At 42.3% G+C, this 19,103-nt stretch overlaps 1 protein-coding gene across 3 annotated transcripts in view; it reads left to right on the forward strand.

The window, feature by feature from the left end:
- Window positions 1-18,060, forward strand: part of NEK4 (NIMA related kinase 4) — a 29,094-nt gene extending 11,034 nt beyond the window's left edge. For all 3 annotated transcript variants that reach the window (XM_077325802.1, XM_077325803.1, XM_077325804.1), the window contains exons 6-15: window positions 960-1,098; window positions 1,599-2,015; window positions 4,110-4,265; window positions 7,075-7,215; window positions 8,265-8,331; window positions 9,845-9,954; window positions 11,446-11,534; window positions 14,844-15,043; window positions 15,845-15,978; window positions 17,120-18,060. In XM_077325802.1, coding sequence (XP_077181917.1) covers window positions 960-1,098; window positions 1,599-2,015; window positions 4,110-4,265; window positions 7,075-7,215; window positions 8,265-8,331; window positions 9,845-9,954; window positions 11,446-11,534; window positions 14,844-15,043; window positions 15,845-15,978; window positions 17,120-17,212 — 1,546 coding nt within the window. In that variant the 3' untranslated portion in view covers window positions 17,213-18,060. The remainder of the gene's footprint in view (window positions 1-959; window positions 1,099-1,598; window positions 2,016-4,109; window positions 4,266-7,074; window positions 7,216-8,264; window positions 8,332-9,844; window positions 9,955-11,445; window positions 11,535-14,843; window positions 15,044-15,844; window positions 15,979-17,119) is intronic.
- The last annotated feature ends 1,043 nt before the right edge of the window (window positions 18,061-19,103 follow it).

Here is a 19,103-nt window from a genome sequence, read left to right on the forward strand (position 1 = left end):
TGAAATTACATTGAATTAGAATTGCTGGATAGTGGTAGCAAGCAGGGTGTGGTTATGGTTCATGGCTACCTGTTGTTGGAGATAGAATACTGGGGTAGATGGACCACTGGTCCAATTAGGCAGTTCTTAAGAGTAATAATTCTAGTCTCATGTGTACATGACTGTTGGCATAACAAGCAATGGGATGGTAAAACAAAGTTTGAGTCCAGTGGTGCCTTTAAGACCAACAAAGTTTTATTCAAGATATAAGCATTCATGTGCAAGGACACTTCTTCAGATATAAGGGAACAGATTTTCCGCAGCCAAATATATAGGTAGAGAAAGGGTAAGGGGAGGTGTTAATTGCCAGAAAGCCTTAGCTGCATAATTAACTGGGCAATTATAGCTGAGATAGGATTGAGGTAGTTGTCAGAATCTTGTGAATGGCCCTCCATCGAGTTAACAAACAGAAGTTTGAGTTCAGTGGTAGCCCCAAGGTCAACATGTTCTGGGTGCAGACAGGAACTGAGAGGCTAATATGTAATTGTACACCTACATTTTAGACAGCTTTCCTTAAATGTTACATATAGGCAGGGTTAATAAGAATAAAGAATAATGGTAGCGCCCCCCAGCGGGCAGCGGGAAGTCAGGGGCACCAGTGGGAAAGCAAGTGGAGCATGGGCTCAGGCGGCTGCAATGTCCCTAGGCAAAAGACTACCGGCAAAAGACTACCAGGCCTCAGTAAAATTGTCAAACGTTGACTGGTCCCCGGTGATAAAATGGTTGGGGACCACTGGTGTAGTTGATGTTGTTAGGTCTTAGTGATTGTAGAATGGTAAAGATACATACGTTCAATGTACCATATTTTGTAAATCTGTACCTTGGGAGTTGACTTGACTGTAAGATGGGACAAACAATAAAAAATATATATTTAATCTAGGCAACCTTAATATTTGTATCTGATTTCTTTTGCCTCAAAGAAAAACCTCAAAAAATCATAAGAAACTGTCCGATGTCAAGCCCCAGAGCTCTTCAGTAGCCTCAGGGAATGCTGAACTGAAAAACGGAAATGTAATATCCCAGAAACTTCCTGGCGAGCATCTACAGAAATGTAAAGGAGTAAGTTCCATTTCAGCTCTGTGCATAGAGTATTTGCCATAGCTGTTGCCAATTTGGGTAACATTAAAATGGATGTAGATTGTTATTTAAGGCAACATTGTCAGGCTATCTTGTACGCAGCCATAGTTGTGTCTCATGATTCTCTTTATGAAAGTTCTTGGCCTGAATTTCTATCACAGCTTGGCTCTGGCATGCAATGAAGCATGAGTGGATGAAAAGTAACTGCCAGCCCCGTGTTCTAAGCAATAGCAGATGGCTTAGTGGAGTGATTCAGCAGGAGGGTTCTGTTGTAATTCTCATGCTTCTGTTGGCACAGATATAGTTTCACATTTTTTAATGCTCTGCTCTGGTGTAAGGTATAAAGCATAACTTTTATGCGCAGCAGACATACCCTGTTTGGGATCACCTAGCCCTATTAAGTTATTGCATTGCTTTTGAAAACAAATAACATTGTTCATAAAATCCATGAATTCATTTTCAGTGTTTTTTTTAATTTACAGAATGAAGATAAATGTTTAATTAACAATAAAACCTATGAAGTTTCTCCCTCAGAAAAACTGGCAGCTGAACCTGAGAAAAATATAAACAAGAATGGTTTTAATAGCACAGATGTCTCTATAGCAACCATGAGCAAAGTGGACATAGTTATTGTTCCACTGGAAAAAAGGAACTCAAAAAATGAATATTCAGAAGAGGATAACAAAACTAAGCGTTCACGTTTTCCCAGCCAACCAAAGCCTGACATAGCAATAAATGGGCCACCGTTTAAGGAAGACAAATTGCGGAAAGTCACAACACTGTACTCCAAGAAGGAAAATGTAGATTTTAAGAAGATGGTTGCTGGTGACATGGATAATAACAATGACCCCATGAAACTTCTTCAGCCTGTTTCAGAGGCCCGAAACACAAGTGATCAAGTAATTATTTGTAATGCATGCTTTTACAGTAGAATGCCTTTGAAATAGCAAAGCTCAACAAGTTTAAAGCCAGTAAGAAATTGCCAGAGGTATAAATAATTGACTAGGCAGGGATCATCTAGGATCTTGGGCAGGGTTTGTATGATTTTTAAAAATCACAGAGGGTGTTTAAGTCCTTTTATACTGCATCACAAAGCAAGAAGAATGTTTTTTTGGTCTTTCCAAAGTGGTTTGCTGGACAATGTAGGGGGCTGATGTTCAAAAAATGCAAGCTCAGAGCTTGCTTGGATACCCCACATTGCTTTCAAACCCCCTTTGAATCCTAGCCATTGTTTGTAATATATACTCTCAGTTTTTCTTTACATTTTTATTTTACAACTAGGAAGAAAGCCCATTGCAACCAGGAATGCAATGGGCGCTAGGACCCAGGGGACACAGGGAGGTACAGATCTCTCTCTCCCTCTCACTGTGTGTGTCTCGGTGTGCCTCGCAGCAGGAGGCATAACAGGTAATTAGGGCTCATTCTTAGAAGGGAAGCAGGGCTGGTGTGCAGTTTGGGGCAGCTCTCTCTGTCTCCCTCCATCGCAGCAAGGGCGGCTCCCTCTTTTGTTGGATGGGTTGTAGACCCTAACCAGATTTTATTCAGTAGAACATCATGTTCTTTGGGAGACATAATGGAAACTTTGTGACAGCTGATACCCAGAATTAAACTTGATTGGTCTTAAAGATGCCACTGGAATCAGCCTTCTATTGCTTCAGACCAACACAGCTACCCACTCAAACTGGGATTGTGTTCCGCTTTAAAGCTACACAAGGATATCAGCAATTAGAGTTTTGATATTTTACTGCTTGTTCTGTTGTGATGTTAGGATGTTGAGCAAGTTTGCTAAGATAAAATGGAAACCTGAGTCTGTATCTTTATCTTTCTGGGAAGATGAAGCACACAACAGAAGGATCCAACTGGGAATGAAAGAATTTTTTGCTTTTATTACTTTGTTTCTCACAGCAAGTAGAACATCACAACAGAACAAGCAGTAAAATATCAAAACCAATGATACACTTCAAGCTAGTTCAACAGCAAACTGTTCATCGTATCGCAAACTGCTTTTGAAATTAGAAAGGGATTTTAAAAGGGGGTTGGTATTGAACAGAACTGAGAGGAGTAGCATGTTCAGCATTACTCAGGGTGGGGGAATATTAATATTAGGTAATATTCTCAATCTGAAGTCCTGCTTGATGATTTTAGGACAGAGAAGACACCTCAAATTCCCTTTAATTGTTAGAGTCCCCACAGTTGGTCCAGCTGCCTTTACAAATGTAAATAAGGTTATTTAGAAAGTGCAGTGAGTTCTGCTTACCCACAGAATGGAACTAGTCTACTGTGCTCTGCAGCTCATCATGCCCCTCAAAAGCAGACTAGGGCACAAGGGCCTCCAGGAATACTGTAGGGGTTTTCAGTGAAAGGCAGGAACCAGCAAAAATTGTATCTCTCCTGCATCAGTGGTCAATGAGCATTAAATCCTAGACATTCCATGTAGCAGATGGTGTTTTTTTTAAACAAGAAATACAAGCCCTGGGCACTGGGCCTAGTTGAATGGATTTTTGGATTCTGGCCTTTTGTATTTTACCTTTTGAAGAAGTTAAAGGTAATGCAAAATTGCCTTATAGATCAGCAGTCCCCAACCTTTTGAAGGTTAAGGACCGCCTCCGGGGGTGAGGAAGAGCTGCCGCACATGCGCATTTTCACCACCGGGGGGGTGCTAACGCGCATGCGCGGCAGCTCCACGCATGCGCATTTGTGTCCACCAGCGTGCCAGCGGCCGCGCCTGCCTCCCCCCCCTCTAGCAGCAAGAAGCTAGCCGGGCCACAAGCGAAGTGGCTGCTTTGGGAGAGGCAGGCGTGGCCACCGACGGCCTGCTGTCGAGGCCTGCCGGGCCTCAGACTGGGGGTTGATGACCCCTGTTATAGATGACTGACTACATAATTGAAAGTAACTTTGGTTAGAAAAGTGGTACTTACGAATTCATGATGGCCATTTCAACCATCTGTCTATACTTGAGCTTGGGCAGCATATACTGTATTTTGTGTTCTTAGGATGAAGCCATCTGTGGAAGCCCCACAGAAAATAGAGGTAAAATTCAGAATGAAAGCACCGATTGTTTTCAGCCCCAAGGATCTGATCATGAACCTTTCCTGTCACGACAGCGACGACATAAGAAAAAACAACAATTAGAGGCCTATGCAGAAAAGGTACAAATAATTAGAAAACCCTGATGCCTTTCTCCTCTACCTGAACAAATAATATCCTTTACTAATCTGGAATGGAATAGGCCTTGAACGAAGCCATACAAACAAACTTCAGGGATTACATTGAACATTCCAATAAGAAGTACTAAGTATGTGACTATCTTGGCTGCAGTCATTTTCTGAGAAATGATGTAAATCTTCATAGTAATCAGCAAACAGATATTGTTAAGATGGATTGCCAGCTCAACTCCTGCTTCAAATTGTTCAGTTGCAGCACATAAATAGCTGAATAATGTGTATGGCCTTGAAAGGCAAATATGTACAAAACAGAACCATATACAGTGGGGACATCTTTGGGCTTACTGAAGAATTTAAGAATGACCAAACAAAGCAAAGGGGACATTAAAAAAAATCCACAGTATAACATTGCAAGATTTCAACCACCATTATGGGGGTGCCTAGGAATTCCGCTAAGCAGTTATAGAGCTTGCAGGGAGTAGCCCATGAGAAGGTTGCAACAGGAAAAGAGAGGATACACAGACAGATGGACTGTGCTGGCAAGCAGGAATGGGTAGGGGAAGAAAAAGAGAGGCCGTGCTAGTAATGCTGCCACTGAATATGTGCTATCACTAAATTCAGCTGTTTTTCCAGAAGACTGCAGAGTAGCAAATTTATTTATTTGATTTTTATCCTGCCCTCCCAGAAAGCCAGCTCAGGGTGATGTACAACATTCTAATTAGTTACAGTAAGATCCATTAAAAACATATCATTTAAAAACCATTAAAACAGCACATGACCATCAGCAACATCAGTTTGGTTATTCTAAATCTAAATCAGTACGGTTATTATTTCTAAATCATTCTGTACTCTAGGTGTTTTCATGGGAGTGTCTTTTATAGGGGGGCCATTTGATGTTATAGGATCACTGGCCTCAACCAAATGCTTGACAGAAGAACTCCGTCTTGCGGGCTTGGGGAACTGTGCCAGTTCCGTCAGGACCCAGATATCTTCCAGGAGCTCATTCCACCAAGTAGGAGTAAGGACTGAAGATGCCTTGGCCCTGGTTGAGCCCAGATGTACTTTCTTGGAGCCAGGATTACCAACCAGTTGGTATTTGCAGAGTGGAGCACTTTTCAGGGGGCATAGACAGAGAGGCTGTGGATGGTCTTAAAGGTAAATACCTATACCTTAAACCTGATCAGGAATTCAACAGGGAGCCAGTGCAGCTGCCAAAGCACTGGCAGGATATGGGACCTCCAAGGTGTTCCTGTAAGGACTCAGACCTCTGCAGTTGTAGTTTCCAGGTCAGGGATAAGCGTAGGCCCATATAGAGCGAGTTACAGAAGTCCAATCTAGAGGAGACTGTTGCATCAATCAATGTAGCTAGATATTCTGGGGACTAGTAGGGCACTAGTAGTTTGACTTGGCAGAGGTGGAAGAATGCCTACTGTGCTACTTTTGTGATCTGTGCCTCCAAAGTAAGGGAGGCATTGAAAATCACACTCAAGTTCTGACTGGGTGTGCAGCTGTAAGCTGCACACCATCTAGGCAGAGGAAGCGTGCTTCCTCACATGGTCATTTCCTACCCAGCCATAGGATCCCTGTATTTGAAAGGTTGACTTTCTGGCTACTCTGCTTGATCCATCATGCCACTACTTCCAGACATCAGACAAATGACTTTAGGGGGAATCTGGGCTGCCATCCACCAGGAGGTAGGGCTGGGTGTCATCAGCATATTGATGACACCCAAACCCTTGGATGAAGGGGGAAAGAGGGTGCATGAAGATGTTAAATAAAATAAAGAGGACTGCACCCTGTGACACTGCACAAGGGAGCTGACAGCAATGTGTTTGATACTCCTCAATCCTAACCCTCTGTCTATCACCCTGGAGAAAGCAGATCAGCCACTGTAAAATATTTATCCTCCTCATCACTAAACATTATAAAGTTGAACCTGCATTCAGCTCACTCACTCCGTACCTGATTGGCCCTCCCTTGGGATATGCTGCCAATAGGGAGAGAACACTCTGCCAATAAGGACCAAACAGTTCAAATTGCACTCTGCCAATGAGCACCAATCAGGTCAAATTGCATGCAGACAACCAGGAAAAGCCTCTACCCTGGGAATGTGTACTCATGAGTAAGTCATAGCCCCTGCCCTGGAAATGTTTACTCATGAGGATACCCTCAACCAGGATAGTTTAGCCCCAATCAGAAGGGAGCAGTCAGCCAGAAAAGGCTCTCCAACTCCAACTTCGATGCCAGTTTCAAAAGTTTGCTGTGTTGAAGAGGGGGTGGCCTTAGAGCATGCCTTGCTGCCAGTAAGTTGCCCTGGCCTCTTTCAATTTGGATGACATGGCGGAGGGGAGATAGCGAGCTACCTTCTGGTACAGTCTCTGTGCGCCTTCTAGGGAGGCGGCGGGTGTGTTGGGTGGCCCCGCAGAAGCCATCCCTGGCCCCTCACCGCCAGCGAGGCTGCGGCTTCCACGGGGCCTGCCGAGCACACACTGCAAGGCGGCGGGTGTGCTTGGGAGGGGGGGGTGTGCTTGGGGGGTGTGCTGGGGGGGGGGTTGAGAGTGCAAAGTGCCTCCCGACTAGCTAGAACTATGGCCTGTCCTGGTGAGGGGCCCCGCCCACTCTCTGCCCCCCAGGCCCTTAGTGAAATATGATACCACTCACCGAGCGGTTAAAGATTTGGGTATCTGGTTAGAATTAAGGCCTAAATGAATCCTCCTGTCTAGAACTGGATGATCAGTACTAGTTTCTGTGCAGGAGAAAGTATTTTTTATTCATGTTAGTGTTTGCCTTTTAGGTTACAGCATGTGTTCCTCAGCCACTGCCTTGTCTTCCTGGTGTGAATACAAATACAAGAGAAGATTGTGCAGGCAAGCCAAGTGCTGCAGTTGCGAAGTCTATAAGCAGATCAAGCAGCATTGAAATAGCATCTTCTAAGGTTTGTTATCAGCCTTTATGTACATTTTATTAATTGTTGTCAGTTCGTTTTAACTCTGCTTCTTAACAGAGTAAGAAGAGCCTTGATGGATCAGACTAGTGGTCCATCTAGTCCAGAATCCAGTCTCACACAGTGGCCAACCAGATCCTCTGGAAGATCAACAACAGAGCATAGAGGCCAAGGCCTTCACTTGATGATGCCTCCTGGCACTGGTATTCAGAAGTTGACAACCTCTTAATATAGAGGTCCCCTTTAGCCATGGTTGATAGACCTATCCTTCATGAATCTGTCTAATCCCCTTTTAAAGCTGTTTACGCCTGTGGCCATTATTACATCCTCTAACAACATATTCCACATTTTAATCCCTTGTTGATGTAGTGGTTAAGAGAGCCTCTAATGTGTAGAGGTGGGATTGATTCCCCACTCCTCCACATACAGCCAGCTGGGTAACCTTGGGCTAGTCACAGTTCTCTCAGAGCTCTCTCAGCCTCAGCTAACTCACAGAGTGTCTGTTGTGGGGAGAGGAAGAGAAGGCAATTGTAAGCCACTTTGAGACTCCTTTGGGTAGTAAAAATAGTACAAAAATAGCTGTTCTTCATTTTGTGATAGAGAATTTTAAAAAGCCTGTGACCTACTATGCACCAGTCTTTAGATCAGCTCAGTATGGTGACAATTCTTTAACTTTGTAGAATTAAGGTGTCATAGTAAAGGGTAATAAGTTGTTAACTAGGAAATATTTGCTTTCAGTTATAATGGCTTGTATCCTCCCTTAGCCTTTGCCTAAGGTGCCTTAAGTCAGGGGTAGTCAACCTGTGGTCCTCCAGATGTTCATGGACTACAATTCCCATGAGCCCCTGCCAGCATTGTAGTCCATGAACATCTGAAGGATCACAGGCTGACTACTCCTGCCTTAAGTGGCAGGAAATTTTTGCTTAGTGCCATGGTAGGATACATGCCAGTGTTTCTGTGAAAAGAATCTGTCTAATCAAGAATGGTAGAACACAAAGGGGGGGTTGATTGTTACTCATATTACCTTTCTTCATCTAAAGGATCGGCCACTGTCAGCACGGGAGAGGAGGAGACTAAAGCAATCTCAAGAAGACATGTTTCCTTCAGGTAATGGTCATCTCCCTCTTAAAAAACCCAAACTTAACAACTCTCCATGGACACTTTCAGCAAGCTCTCTAGTTGTCCCCAAAGAAAATACCCAACATTGTTGTCAGAGGTATAGCACAGACACAACACTTCTCTATTTTTTTAAAAAATATTTTATCTAGAAGAAAGAAAAGAGGACATAAAAGTACAATGTATGATAAAACTTGCATTATAATATTGTTTGCTATGTTCTTTGTTTATATCCATTATTCTTTTCCCTCAAAAACAATTATTTAAATTCTTTAATTTCTAATAAGATCTTAACAACGGCAAACAATTTAGAGGAAAAAGAATTCTACCTTCTCTAATACCTGATCTACCCAAATAAAAAGGATACCTAATGATTTTTTAAATTCCACTTTCAGCAACTTCAAATTCCATGCCATCCACTGAAACTTTGTTATTAAATGTTAAAGTCATTAAATATGAAAGTATTTTAGCCACCCTAAGATATTTCTCGGTGTTAAATATCCCCTTTAAATTCTTATATAAACTTACCAATGTTTCAGTATTTTAAGTACAGATGCATAATAGTACTATTCATTACCAGTTGCCAATATTTATTGTGATTCTAGCTGTTCTCAGGATCTCTTGTTAATTGGACCTATTATGGTCAGATAAGAAGTATTTTTACTCCAATATCCTCCTGTGATATAAAAGGAATCTTTTCTTCACACCACATGGAGAAAATAAAGCAGGGATGGCTGGCTCTAGCTTTTATCTTTATTGATACGAGTCAAACCATATCAAGAGAATCGCCACATGCCACCCCAGGCAGCCTGGATTTATTTTATTTTTCTCTTTATGCTTTGCTTTTTAAAGAAAAGAAAATAGAACTTGTTTTGCTTAACGCTTCTCTAAATGCTTAGTCTTCAAACACAACTGTGGCTTGTAATGGACTTTAGGAGCTATACCTGGCAGCTAGAGAATTTTTAAGTGTTCAGTATTGGTTAGCAAATTATACTTTAAGGCAAATGATTTTACATGGTAGAATTTGGGGAAATTTGGAATGGAGATCAAATTTATTGATTGATTGGATTTATATAACTACCCTCCTGACACGCCGGCTGTTTCCTAATATAGGTGACAGAGAGGTAATCCTGTTGGTCCGTTGCAGCTAAAACAAAAAGTTGTGACACCTTAAATACATACTGATGTACAATCCAATTCTAAGGACACAGTAGGATTCTAAGAAGACCCGCTTAGGATTGCTAATTGTGCCAAACCTACATTGACTAGAACCATTATCAAACGCTTAATTATTAAATAGCAGTGACTATGAAAACCTCAGAAATGTGCAGCATTGAATGCCATGATGATAAAATTTCAAGAGCAGACCTGAGTAGCGCCAGCAGAAATGCATGTTCGTACTTTATCATGCTTTTTCAAGTACATTAATTGTGCTTTCAAGATCAGTGCACATTATCAAAATAAAGTAAAATTAACAAATGTTGTCATTCTATCCTCCTTCCAGGGCCTGCTTCAAGACGAGCATCTCATAATGAAGTAACAGTAATGAAATTGTTAGAGGAAGAGAGCAGTATTCCAATTGCTCAGTCTTCTTCAGAGCCTAGTATTTGCAAAGTAAGCAGAAATAGCTGAAAGCAAGCAGTTCAAACATTTAGTGTTCCAAAGCATAAAAAGAGGAGCCTAGGTACCTTCGCACTCTTGCTGGTCGCTGTCAAGCGCTGACAAAACTCACAACAAAACTTCTATGGAAAGAAAGCTTTAATGGAAGTTAGATCTAGTCACTATAACGTTAGAAGTCAAATCTGCCCAACACAAGAACAAGCACTTATCAATTTCTCCCACCCAAAACTTGAGTGTTCCCATCGGAGGGGGCGCCCCCTCTCCCAGGTGCCATCCCAGGCTTCCTGCCAGGGGTGTTAAAATTAATGCGGCCTTGGTCAAGCCGGCGCCACAGGCTAGCTGATAAGTCTTTCGCAGGAACCGCAGGATCCTTGTAACAATGTTTCACAGTAAGGGGGAAACTATGCAGTGTGAACAGGCAGGGATCAAAGCAGGCAAATCAAAGGAGACAACTACAAGACTTGGTTACATGGGAACTGTGAGAATACATGGGTCACAAGGACAAAGCAGAATACGCAACAAGCAAGATGGAGTCAAACAGGTTCACCAAACAGAAATCATGGCAGAGAACAGGGACTGATCCTGACAGTCGCCTCCTGGTTAGATGACTGCAACACACATGGAGGGATCTTTGAATATGGCCAACAAACTGCAACTATTTGATTTGATGATTTGATCCACTATATTTTGATTGTTCTAAATAATGTCTTATTTCTGTTTCATTCAAAGAATACTTTCATTAAAAGAATACTTTGAATGAAAAGGGAGAGAACACTCTTATTAAATAAATACAAGAAGATGGGGATTTTAAAAAATCCACAACCACTTAAACTCCGATGAGGAGTTTGGCTGTACACTGGTGTCTTGAGCTTATTCAGCATACCCATTGCAGTGCTTCTGGGATTCTCAAATTCCGTACCTGGCAAATGTAGGAGGGGGTAGCTGGTACCAAACTATATGCCTCCACGGCAATTGTTGCTACACATTTCTGCCCATTAAACTTTTATTTTCTAAACCATCTTGGGCAGATTGCCTAGCGAGGCAGCATGAAAATGAGCTAAATAAATAAAAAGTCATCACAGCATAAGCATAACTTGCCCTCCCTAAACTTAAAAAAAAATTAAAGTCAAAATTATATGGTGTGTCTACTAATCAGGACTAAACATAATTAGATCCAATCACAATGCATATAATTTCAGTAGTGTGTGTCAGCTTCCTAAATTTTTAAGTGCTTGTTGCTTTTGCTGCAATTCTGAATTTGTTGCTCTTTTATATTTTAAAATACTTTTAATTCTGCAAACTGTGTAGCCTTTCTGTGTTGTTATTTGCTGATTAGCAGCTGAAATTGTGCCGCATTCTCCTCAGTTGTTTCTTACAAATGAGATGTAGCAATGCAAAAGGACTCTCATTTCAGTGAAGATGTTGGTGTCTGCTGTGTGTTACATGGAGCTTCCTGTGTTAATCAGCTACTTTCTTCTTTAAAAGAAAAAAAGCTTAAGTGGCTGCTTCTGTGAGGATGAGCTGAGCACTTCGTCCAGTTCTACTGAAAAATCAGATGGAGACTGCAAAGAAGGGTGAGTAATTTCTGTTCTGACTATGGTCACTCAGCATATTAGTGCATCTGCAGAACACATTCTGGCTGTGGTATCAACATGTCCTAGTCATTCTTATTAATGCTATAATAAAATGTAGTTTCAGGGAACATAACACATAAAAAAAGTTTTTTTCCCCCTGGAGTTTCATGTACATTTTGTTTATTGGATGGTAAGAATTGTACCGCCCCTCCTAAAGCTATGTATTTACATATAATTTTTGCTTCAGGGGTCTGTGAACCTTCACAAACTGGGTGAGTGGGTGACAGTGTGGCATGTAAAGTTTTCAATGTTAGGGATGATTAGGAAAAGGGTTGAAATTAAAATATTATTATATTGCCCCTGTATAAATCTGTGGTGTGGGCTCATTTGGAATACTGTGTAGTTCTAGTGGTATTTCCCAAAGGACATTGCACAAATGGATAAAATATATATATATATGTATGTTGTTGGCCCAGAATTAATCTTTTTCAAGGTGAGACCTAATGTGGTAAATATGTAGTACATCTTGTTGTAATTTATTTTAAAAAATGTAAATAGATTGACAGAAGAAAATAGGAAGTATTTCTATAATTATTTAGCAATTAAGCAGATGCACTCTGTGTACATGCAGGAAACAGCCACTCTTTTCACTCCATGATGTATGGTCTCACACACACACACACACACACACTCACTCACTCACTCATGGATGTGTCTGTGTCTGTTGGGCTTTGGTCAAACCGTATCCCTTATCTTCCAAATATTTGGCACATGCCAAAGATGCCTAGATATATTGAAAACATACAGCCCTGCCAATTAAATCATCAATTAACCTTATAAAATCCAAACTGACTAGTCACACACTACATGATTGGCCCTCCCTGGGGGTGTGCCACTGATAGAGATGGAGCACTCTGCCAAGGAGGACCAATCAATTAAAATTGGACTCTGCCAAGGAGGGCCAATCAGTTCAAATTGCATAGAAATCAGTCTCTTCCTACCTGATTGCTTCCCCCCCCCCCGCGGAAAATATTCACCCAATATTAGATGGCCCTCAGCCAGGAATGGCCCACCCGGGTAGTTTAGCCCCAATCAGGAGGGAGCTCTCAGCCAGGAAAGGCTAATAAGGGATAACTCTCTACCTCCAACTTCCTGCCAGTTTTAGATGTTTCTTGGGTGGAAGAGGAGCCAACCTTCAAGCATGTCCTCCTGCCAGTAAGTTGGCATGGCCTCTTTCAACTCAGAGGACTTGGAGGGGAGGGGGCAAGCTGCATTCAGGAGGAGCTGCAGGAGGCCCCAGAAATGGTCTTCTGGGACCCAGAGGCCAGGAAAAGCTTCTACCCTGGGAATGTTTACTCATGAGTAAGTCACAGCCCTCAGCCTTGGCAGTTTAGCCCCAATCAGGAAGGAGCTCTCAGCCAAGAAAGGCTAATAACTACCTCCAACTTCCTGCCAGTTTCAGAAGTTTGTTGGGTGGAAGAGGAGCCAGCCTCAGAGCATGGCCAATTGCCAGTAAGTTGACCTGGCCTCTTTCAACTCAGAGGGCGTGGTGATGGGGGAGTGAGCAGCCTCCTGACACAGTCTCTGGAGAGGGAGGTGGGAGGCCTGGAAATGGTTCTATGCCAGAACTCAGGGATCCAGGACAGCCAGAGAAAAGCCTCTGCCCTAGGAATGTTTATTCATGAGTAAGTCATGGGAGGGAGGAATGTGTTGGGGTTAATCACCACAGGCAATTGCGGCAGGGAAAAAATGCTCATGTGGGTGGGACTGGAAAGATGTACACTTTCCCCTTCCATATGGTCTTGCTGCAGTCTTTCCAAGACCATCACAAAAATGCAAATTTGAGACCAATGGCATGGAGGATGGGGAAAGTGTAGATGGAGCACAGAAGCACCATGAGGCCCTGGGGACATGTGGGGGGGAGGGAGAGACACTGTTTCTCAGTAGCATCTTCCCAGTAGAACAAGAGTTGGTTTTTCTACCCTGCTTACCACTGCCCAAAAGAGTTTTCCCTTCCTTTCCCCACAACAGGCACCCTGTGAGGTAGGTAAGGCTTAGAGAGCTCTGAGAAAATCTGTTCTGTGACAAGTTTCTAACAGGACTGTAACTAGCCCAAGGTCACCCAGCATGTGGAGGAGCAGGGAATCAAATCCAGCTCACACATTAGAAGCCTCTGCTCTTAACAACTACACCAAGCTGTAAAAATTATCATTGCCTTAAAGCAGTTCTCAACCTGGGGGTCGAACTACCCTTTCACAGGGGTCATGACAGGGCAAGCAGCTTGGCCAGGGAGGAGTCATCTACACCAGGGGTAGTCAACCTCTGATCCTCCAGATGTTAGTGGACTACAATTCCCATGATCCCTTGCCAGCAGATGCTGGCAGGGGCTCATGGTAATTGTAGTCCATGGACATCTGGAGGACCACAGGTTGACTACCCCTGATCTACACAACAGCCTTGCAGGGTAGATTGAGATAAAATGTTCATCTGTCTGGAGCAGCAGAAAAAAGTGAGATCAGCATGGTGGGACAAGGGGTGGCACAAGAAACCCTGGAAGAAAACAATTTATATACAATCACGAACAATGGATCTTCAGACCATTGGTCAGTTTCGGTTTAATTTCTGTGAAAAAACACTTGCATAATTTTATGGTTGGGGGTCACTACAACATGAGGAACTGTATTTAAAAGGTCGCGGCATTAGGATGGTTGAAAACCCATGCCTTAAAGTGATGTAGCTAGAGCACAGGTAGAAGAAGCTGTTGCAGAAGAATGGTACAAGTCTTTTTTGACTTGCTCATTGACTGTTTTGGGATTCTTTCCCTTTAAATTTGAACCTTCTGACCAATGACTTCTCTGACCAATCCAAGGAGGGAGACACTCAAGTATTTCCTAAGAATGCTTTTGTCTTCTGTGGAGGGAAGTGCAACACAGCCCTCTGTCCCCATCCGAAGCAGCCCTTTCCTCCAAGGGAACTGATCTCTGAAGTCTGAAGAGGACCTTTCATTCCGTGCGTTCTATAGTCCAATTCCAGGAGATTTCCAGGCCGCAGCTGGAGGCTGGTGAACTCTGATTAGGAATGTTCCTTGAGGTTTAGAGGCGGGGCCTCAAGAGTCCAGGGGGGGAGGAGCTTTTGCCATGTAGCCAGCCCCCAGGAAGGCCACAGTGCAGGTGTGCATCCTAGCACCCGTTGTATTCCTGGCTGCAAGGGGCTTTGCCTCTAGTTATAAATAATTCAATTTCATTTAATTTTGTAAACAATGAATAAGTTAGGATTTAATTATGTAAGCTTTTAATTCTTCTTTTCCAGAAAAACAAATGAGATGAATGATTTGGTACAGTTGATGACCCGAACACTGAATATGGACAATAAAGAAAATCGTGAACACTCTGCAGTATCAGTTCCCGATTCACAGTTTAGGCTTAATAGAAAATACAGAGACACTCTTATCTTACATGGGAAAGTATCAGAAGAACCAGATGAATTCCAGTTTCAGGAGGTTCCTTCAGGTCTGTAGCATGCTGGAAAATCTTTAGACTAGCTTTCCTGCTGTACCACTCAAGTGCAGTAACATATATCTTTAACAGCTCTGCGGGAGCGGTATGAAAAAAAGAGTAAGGGCCTTAGGGTGGGCCCTGTCCGGGATGAGGAAGGGTGCCCTTTGGCCCCTTCCCCCAGACTGACAATCGGAGGGCCCAATCGGCAGGCGCGAGTCTGACGAATTGGGAAGCGCAAAGCGTTTCCCGACCTGCCCAACCCCCCAATGACGGCCCCCTTTGGCCCATGGCCTCCTTTACCCGCCGACACAGAACGTAGGCGGCTATGAGAGCCTCAGAGATCCGCCAATTGCCTTGCCTGGCCAGCTGGGAAAGGCGGCTGCCCGGGGGGGGGGGGGGGAGAGAAAGCCCTTCCCAGCTGGCCGGCCAGGGCGATCGCCGGCTCAGAGAGCCGCTGATCGCCCTGCCCGCCCGGGGGCAGGTGCGACCTGGGGGGCGGGGGGGGGCTAGTGCCCACTGTATTGAGTTGGCAAATCAAACGTCAAAGCAGGGTCTATGAACAGTTCCAAGCTGTTAACTTGCTTTGAAAAGGCCAGTGCCATTCCATATAGGACAAGTGCATTCAGCCCCACTAGAACATCAGGCTTCCCAACCAGTATTGACAAAACCTGTGATTAGTAATCTGGGACAGCTAGTGATGTGAACTGAAAAAGAGCCAAATGAGAAAGGAAAACCCTTGTGCGAAAATTTAGCTTCCGTTCATCTGCCAGAGCAAAAAATAGCTGAAAACATTGATTGTGCTTACCGTTTTAGATATTTTATCTGGTCCTGAGAAGATTAGGAGACTGGTTGAAATCTTAAGGGCAGATGTAGTGCAAGGACTTGGAATGAAACTTCTGGAAAAGGTGTATGACATTATGGAGGAGGAGGATGAACAGAAGAGAGAGGTGAGTTGTTGTTCAGCCTTAAATTTGAAAGCTTTCACTTTTCCACATTTTTCCAATGTAGACAGTTATCAGCAAGAAAAGCAACTTTGTTTTAGCATTGTGGTCGGTTAGCTTTCTAAGAAGATAGTTACGTAAATTAATTTTACTATTTTTTCCAAATAATTTTACTTACCAAAAACAGGAATGGGCAAGGGAATTTTGGTACATGCTACTCTAGTTAAGAAAAAGCTGGTTGCTCTCAAATCCTAGTGAAATCAATAGGATGTTAGCTAAAAATAAATTTAGTCCCATCAACTTGAAGTGCAGCTTGCTTTCTTTGTATGAGAGAGTGGTGGCATAGATGAATCCTGCATTGATTTTTATAGTTTGGTTCCTTAAACAAGTACAAGGTTTGTACCTTAAACAAGTACAGATGACGAACTGGCCACTATTCAACAGTTATATGTGTTTAGATCCCCTCAAAATAAATAGGCTTAAATGCCCCTCTGCTAGATCAGTGGTTCTCAACCTGGGGGGTCAGGACCCCATTGGGGGTCGAATGACCCTTTCAAAGAGGTCACAGTAGGGCAAGCAGCTTGGCTGGGGAGGGTGCCACTGTTGCCGCTCCCCCTGCAGGTATGTACACTCGGCCGCCAGCCACTCCAGCAGCACCTCCAGCACAGTCCCCCACCAGGTGCTCCAGATGGCAGTGCAGCTTGGCAAGACAAGAGGCAGAACTGAACAGAGAAACCCCGAATAAAAGCCAATTAACATACAATCATGAACAATAGATCTTCACACCATTGGTCAGTTTTGGTTTAATTTCTGTGAAAGAACACTTGCATAATTTTATGGTTGGGGGTCACCACAACATGAGGAGCTGTATTAAAGGGCTGCGACATTAGGAAGGTTGAGAACCACTGTGCTAGATTGTTTCCAGCGTTTTCATAGTCATGTAATCACTGACTACTGTCCCTTTAAATTAATTCAACTTTTCACAAAGTTAACTGGTGTGCTGAACCCTACTGAATTGACTACCTAAACTCTCAGAAATCAGTGAGCATAGGTTTGCTTTATTTTCCTAAATTGTACCCTAGATATTTCACTATTAGCATTCATGTTTGGAAATAAAAATAGCTGATTTTTAAAAAATTCTAAACAGCTGCATTTGCGGGAGCTGATGGGAGAAAAGTATACCTCTTACAGCATGAAAGCTCGTCACTTAAAGTTCTTAGAAGACAACGTAAAACTCTGACAAATACCACCACTGAACCACTTCTGCTAAAGGAAACAAAACCATTCAACATTTCTTTTGAGGTTCAGATTTTCATTTTTTGTATATGCTAAGATGTCTGATTCTCTTATCAATTGTTGAACGAAGTTCTGACTGATTTAGCTTATTATAAATAACAATTTACATTTAAAGCCTAGTGCAAGAAATGTTTGGCATGCTTAAGAGCTCAGCTTTCTGTCATCATCCATGATACTTGCATGGAAAAGCACAAAACTGTAACCAGAGCACAGGGCTGCCTCCAGAATGCTCCATCTTTCATGTAAAGGTTATAATATAATGAGGGAAAGGGTGAGAAATAATTCAGCGTTTGAATTCTGTTCTGTTGCATCCTAGATTACAAATTTAGCTATCTGTAGATAGGGGAAAGCTAGCTTTTATAGCTGACCATCATAACATTTATTTTGTAACAAAAGTTTTGTATTAGCAGGACTTTCTCAGCAGGCAAAAAAAGTACACTAACAGTAATGAATGCCTTTCCCCAAGATATCTGACCGTTCTAGTGCTGTTACCATGAAGTAGAATGTGTTTCTGTTAGGATGATTTAGCAATATCCAAACTTCTTACATTTTACAGAATGTAAAGACTAAACCATTATAGTATAAAACTACTGGAACGATTTCTGAAAATGTGTTATTCAATTCAGGGTCTTATCAGTCAGAAGCTTCAATATTTGAAATAAATTGGTTTTAAATAATATAAATTATATCACCTAATCTGTGGTACCTTCTCTTCCACCTTGTATTCTCTCGTCTGATTTTTTTTAAGGAATGAAGTAACTTTTTGTAAATAAAAATTCTTGAGTCTTCAAATATGTCTTTTTTTTAGGCATCAAGTCCAACACCTACTGCTCAATATAGTTTTTGATCCACCTAGTCTTTATTATAAAAGACAATTTGCATTTGCTTATAAAGAATTATTTACTAATATTTTCCTTCAATTATACTAAAAGCCATTTCCGGCATGATGGTTGACTTGAAAATGCTTAGTGATTACCAGTGTTGGTTACCATGATGTGATGGTTAAGAAGAACATGTGTGTGAATGTAAATCGATTTCACATCTCCACCCCCTTAGCAAATGCTTCCACTGGATCTAGTCTGCAGGGTAATGACACAGGAGCCATTCATAAATACTTTGTACACTGTTCACCTTTGTGGGCCCTGCCCCAAGTTTCGGAAAAGTGGGCAAAGCTACTGGGATTGTGGTTGACAGGTGGCTCCCACTTTGAAACAGCTGAAGAATAAGCTGTGAGTCTCCCTGAAGTGCAGGCATTGTGCCAGGGATGGAGACATGGTTCTTTTGATTAATGGTCAGTCTTCATGAGCCACCCAATAAAAACCACAGAAGCTTGCTGTAACTACAATATAGGTCATCCTATGGAAATGAAAGTATTCTAAGGAGAAATGTTTACATTAAAAGGCATGAAACAGAACAAGACTTTTACAGAATCTAGACGCTTAAAATTCAGCTTCTCTTTTTTCTATCTAGTCTCCCAGCAGTAGAATTGCTGAAAGGCTGGAAAAAATACAGGATGACTTTTTAAAGTTCATGGATATTAAAAACAAATGTGGCATTTTAATACAACTTCAGATGCTGAAATAGCCTATTTTCTTTACAAAACTATGCCTCTTCATAACTTTAAAATTGGCTGTAGAATATTCATGTTGACAAGCAGTACGCAGCATGCAGGAATAACAGCAGGGGTAGCAACAGCCAGCATGCTGGTTTGTGATTTTTTCCAGGACTTCAGGCTGGGCTACAGCTAAATAAAATATTGTGCTATGGGAACATATAGTGTGATCCTCCATACCCAAGCAGTATATGTATCAAGCGTCATTAATCTAGTTAAATTC

Source organism: Paroedura picta, chromosome 3 (genome assembly GCF_049243985.1).
Source record: "Paroedura picta isolate Pp20150507F chromosome 3, Ppicta_v3.0, whole genome shotgun sequence".
Classification (NCBI taxonomy): domain Eukaryota; kingdom Metazoa; phylum Chordata; class Lepidosauria; order Squamata; family Gekkonidae; genus Paroedura; species Paroedura picta.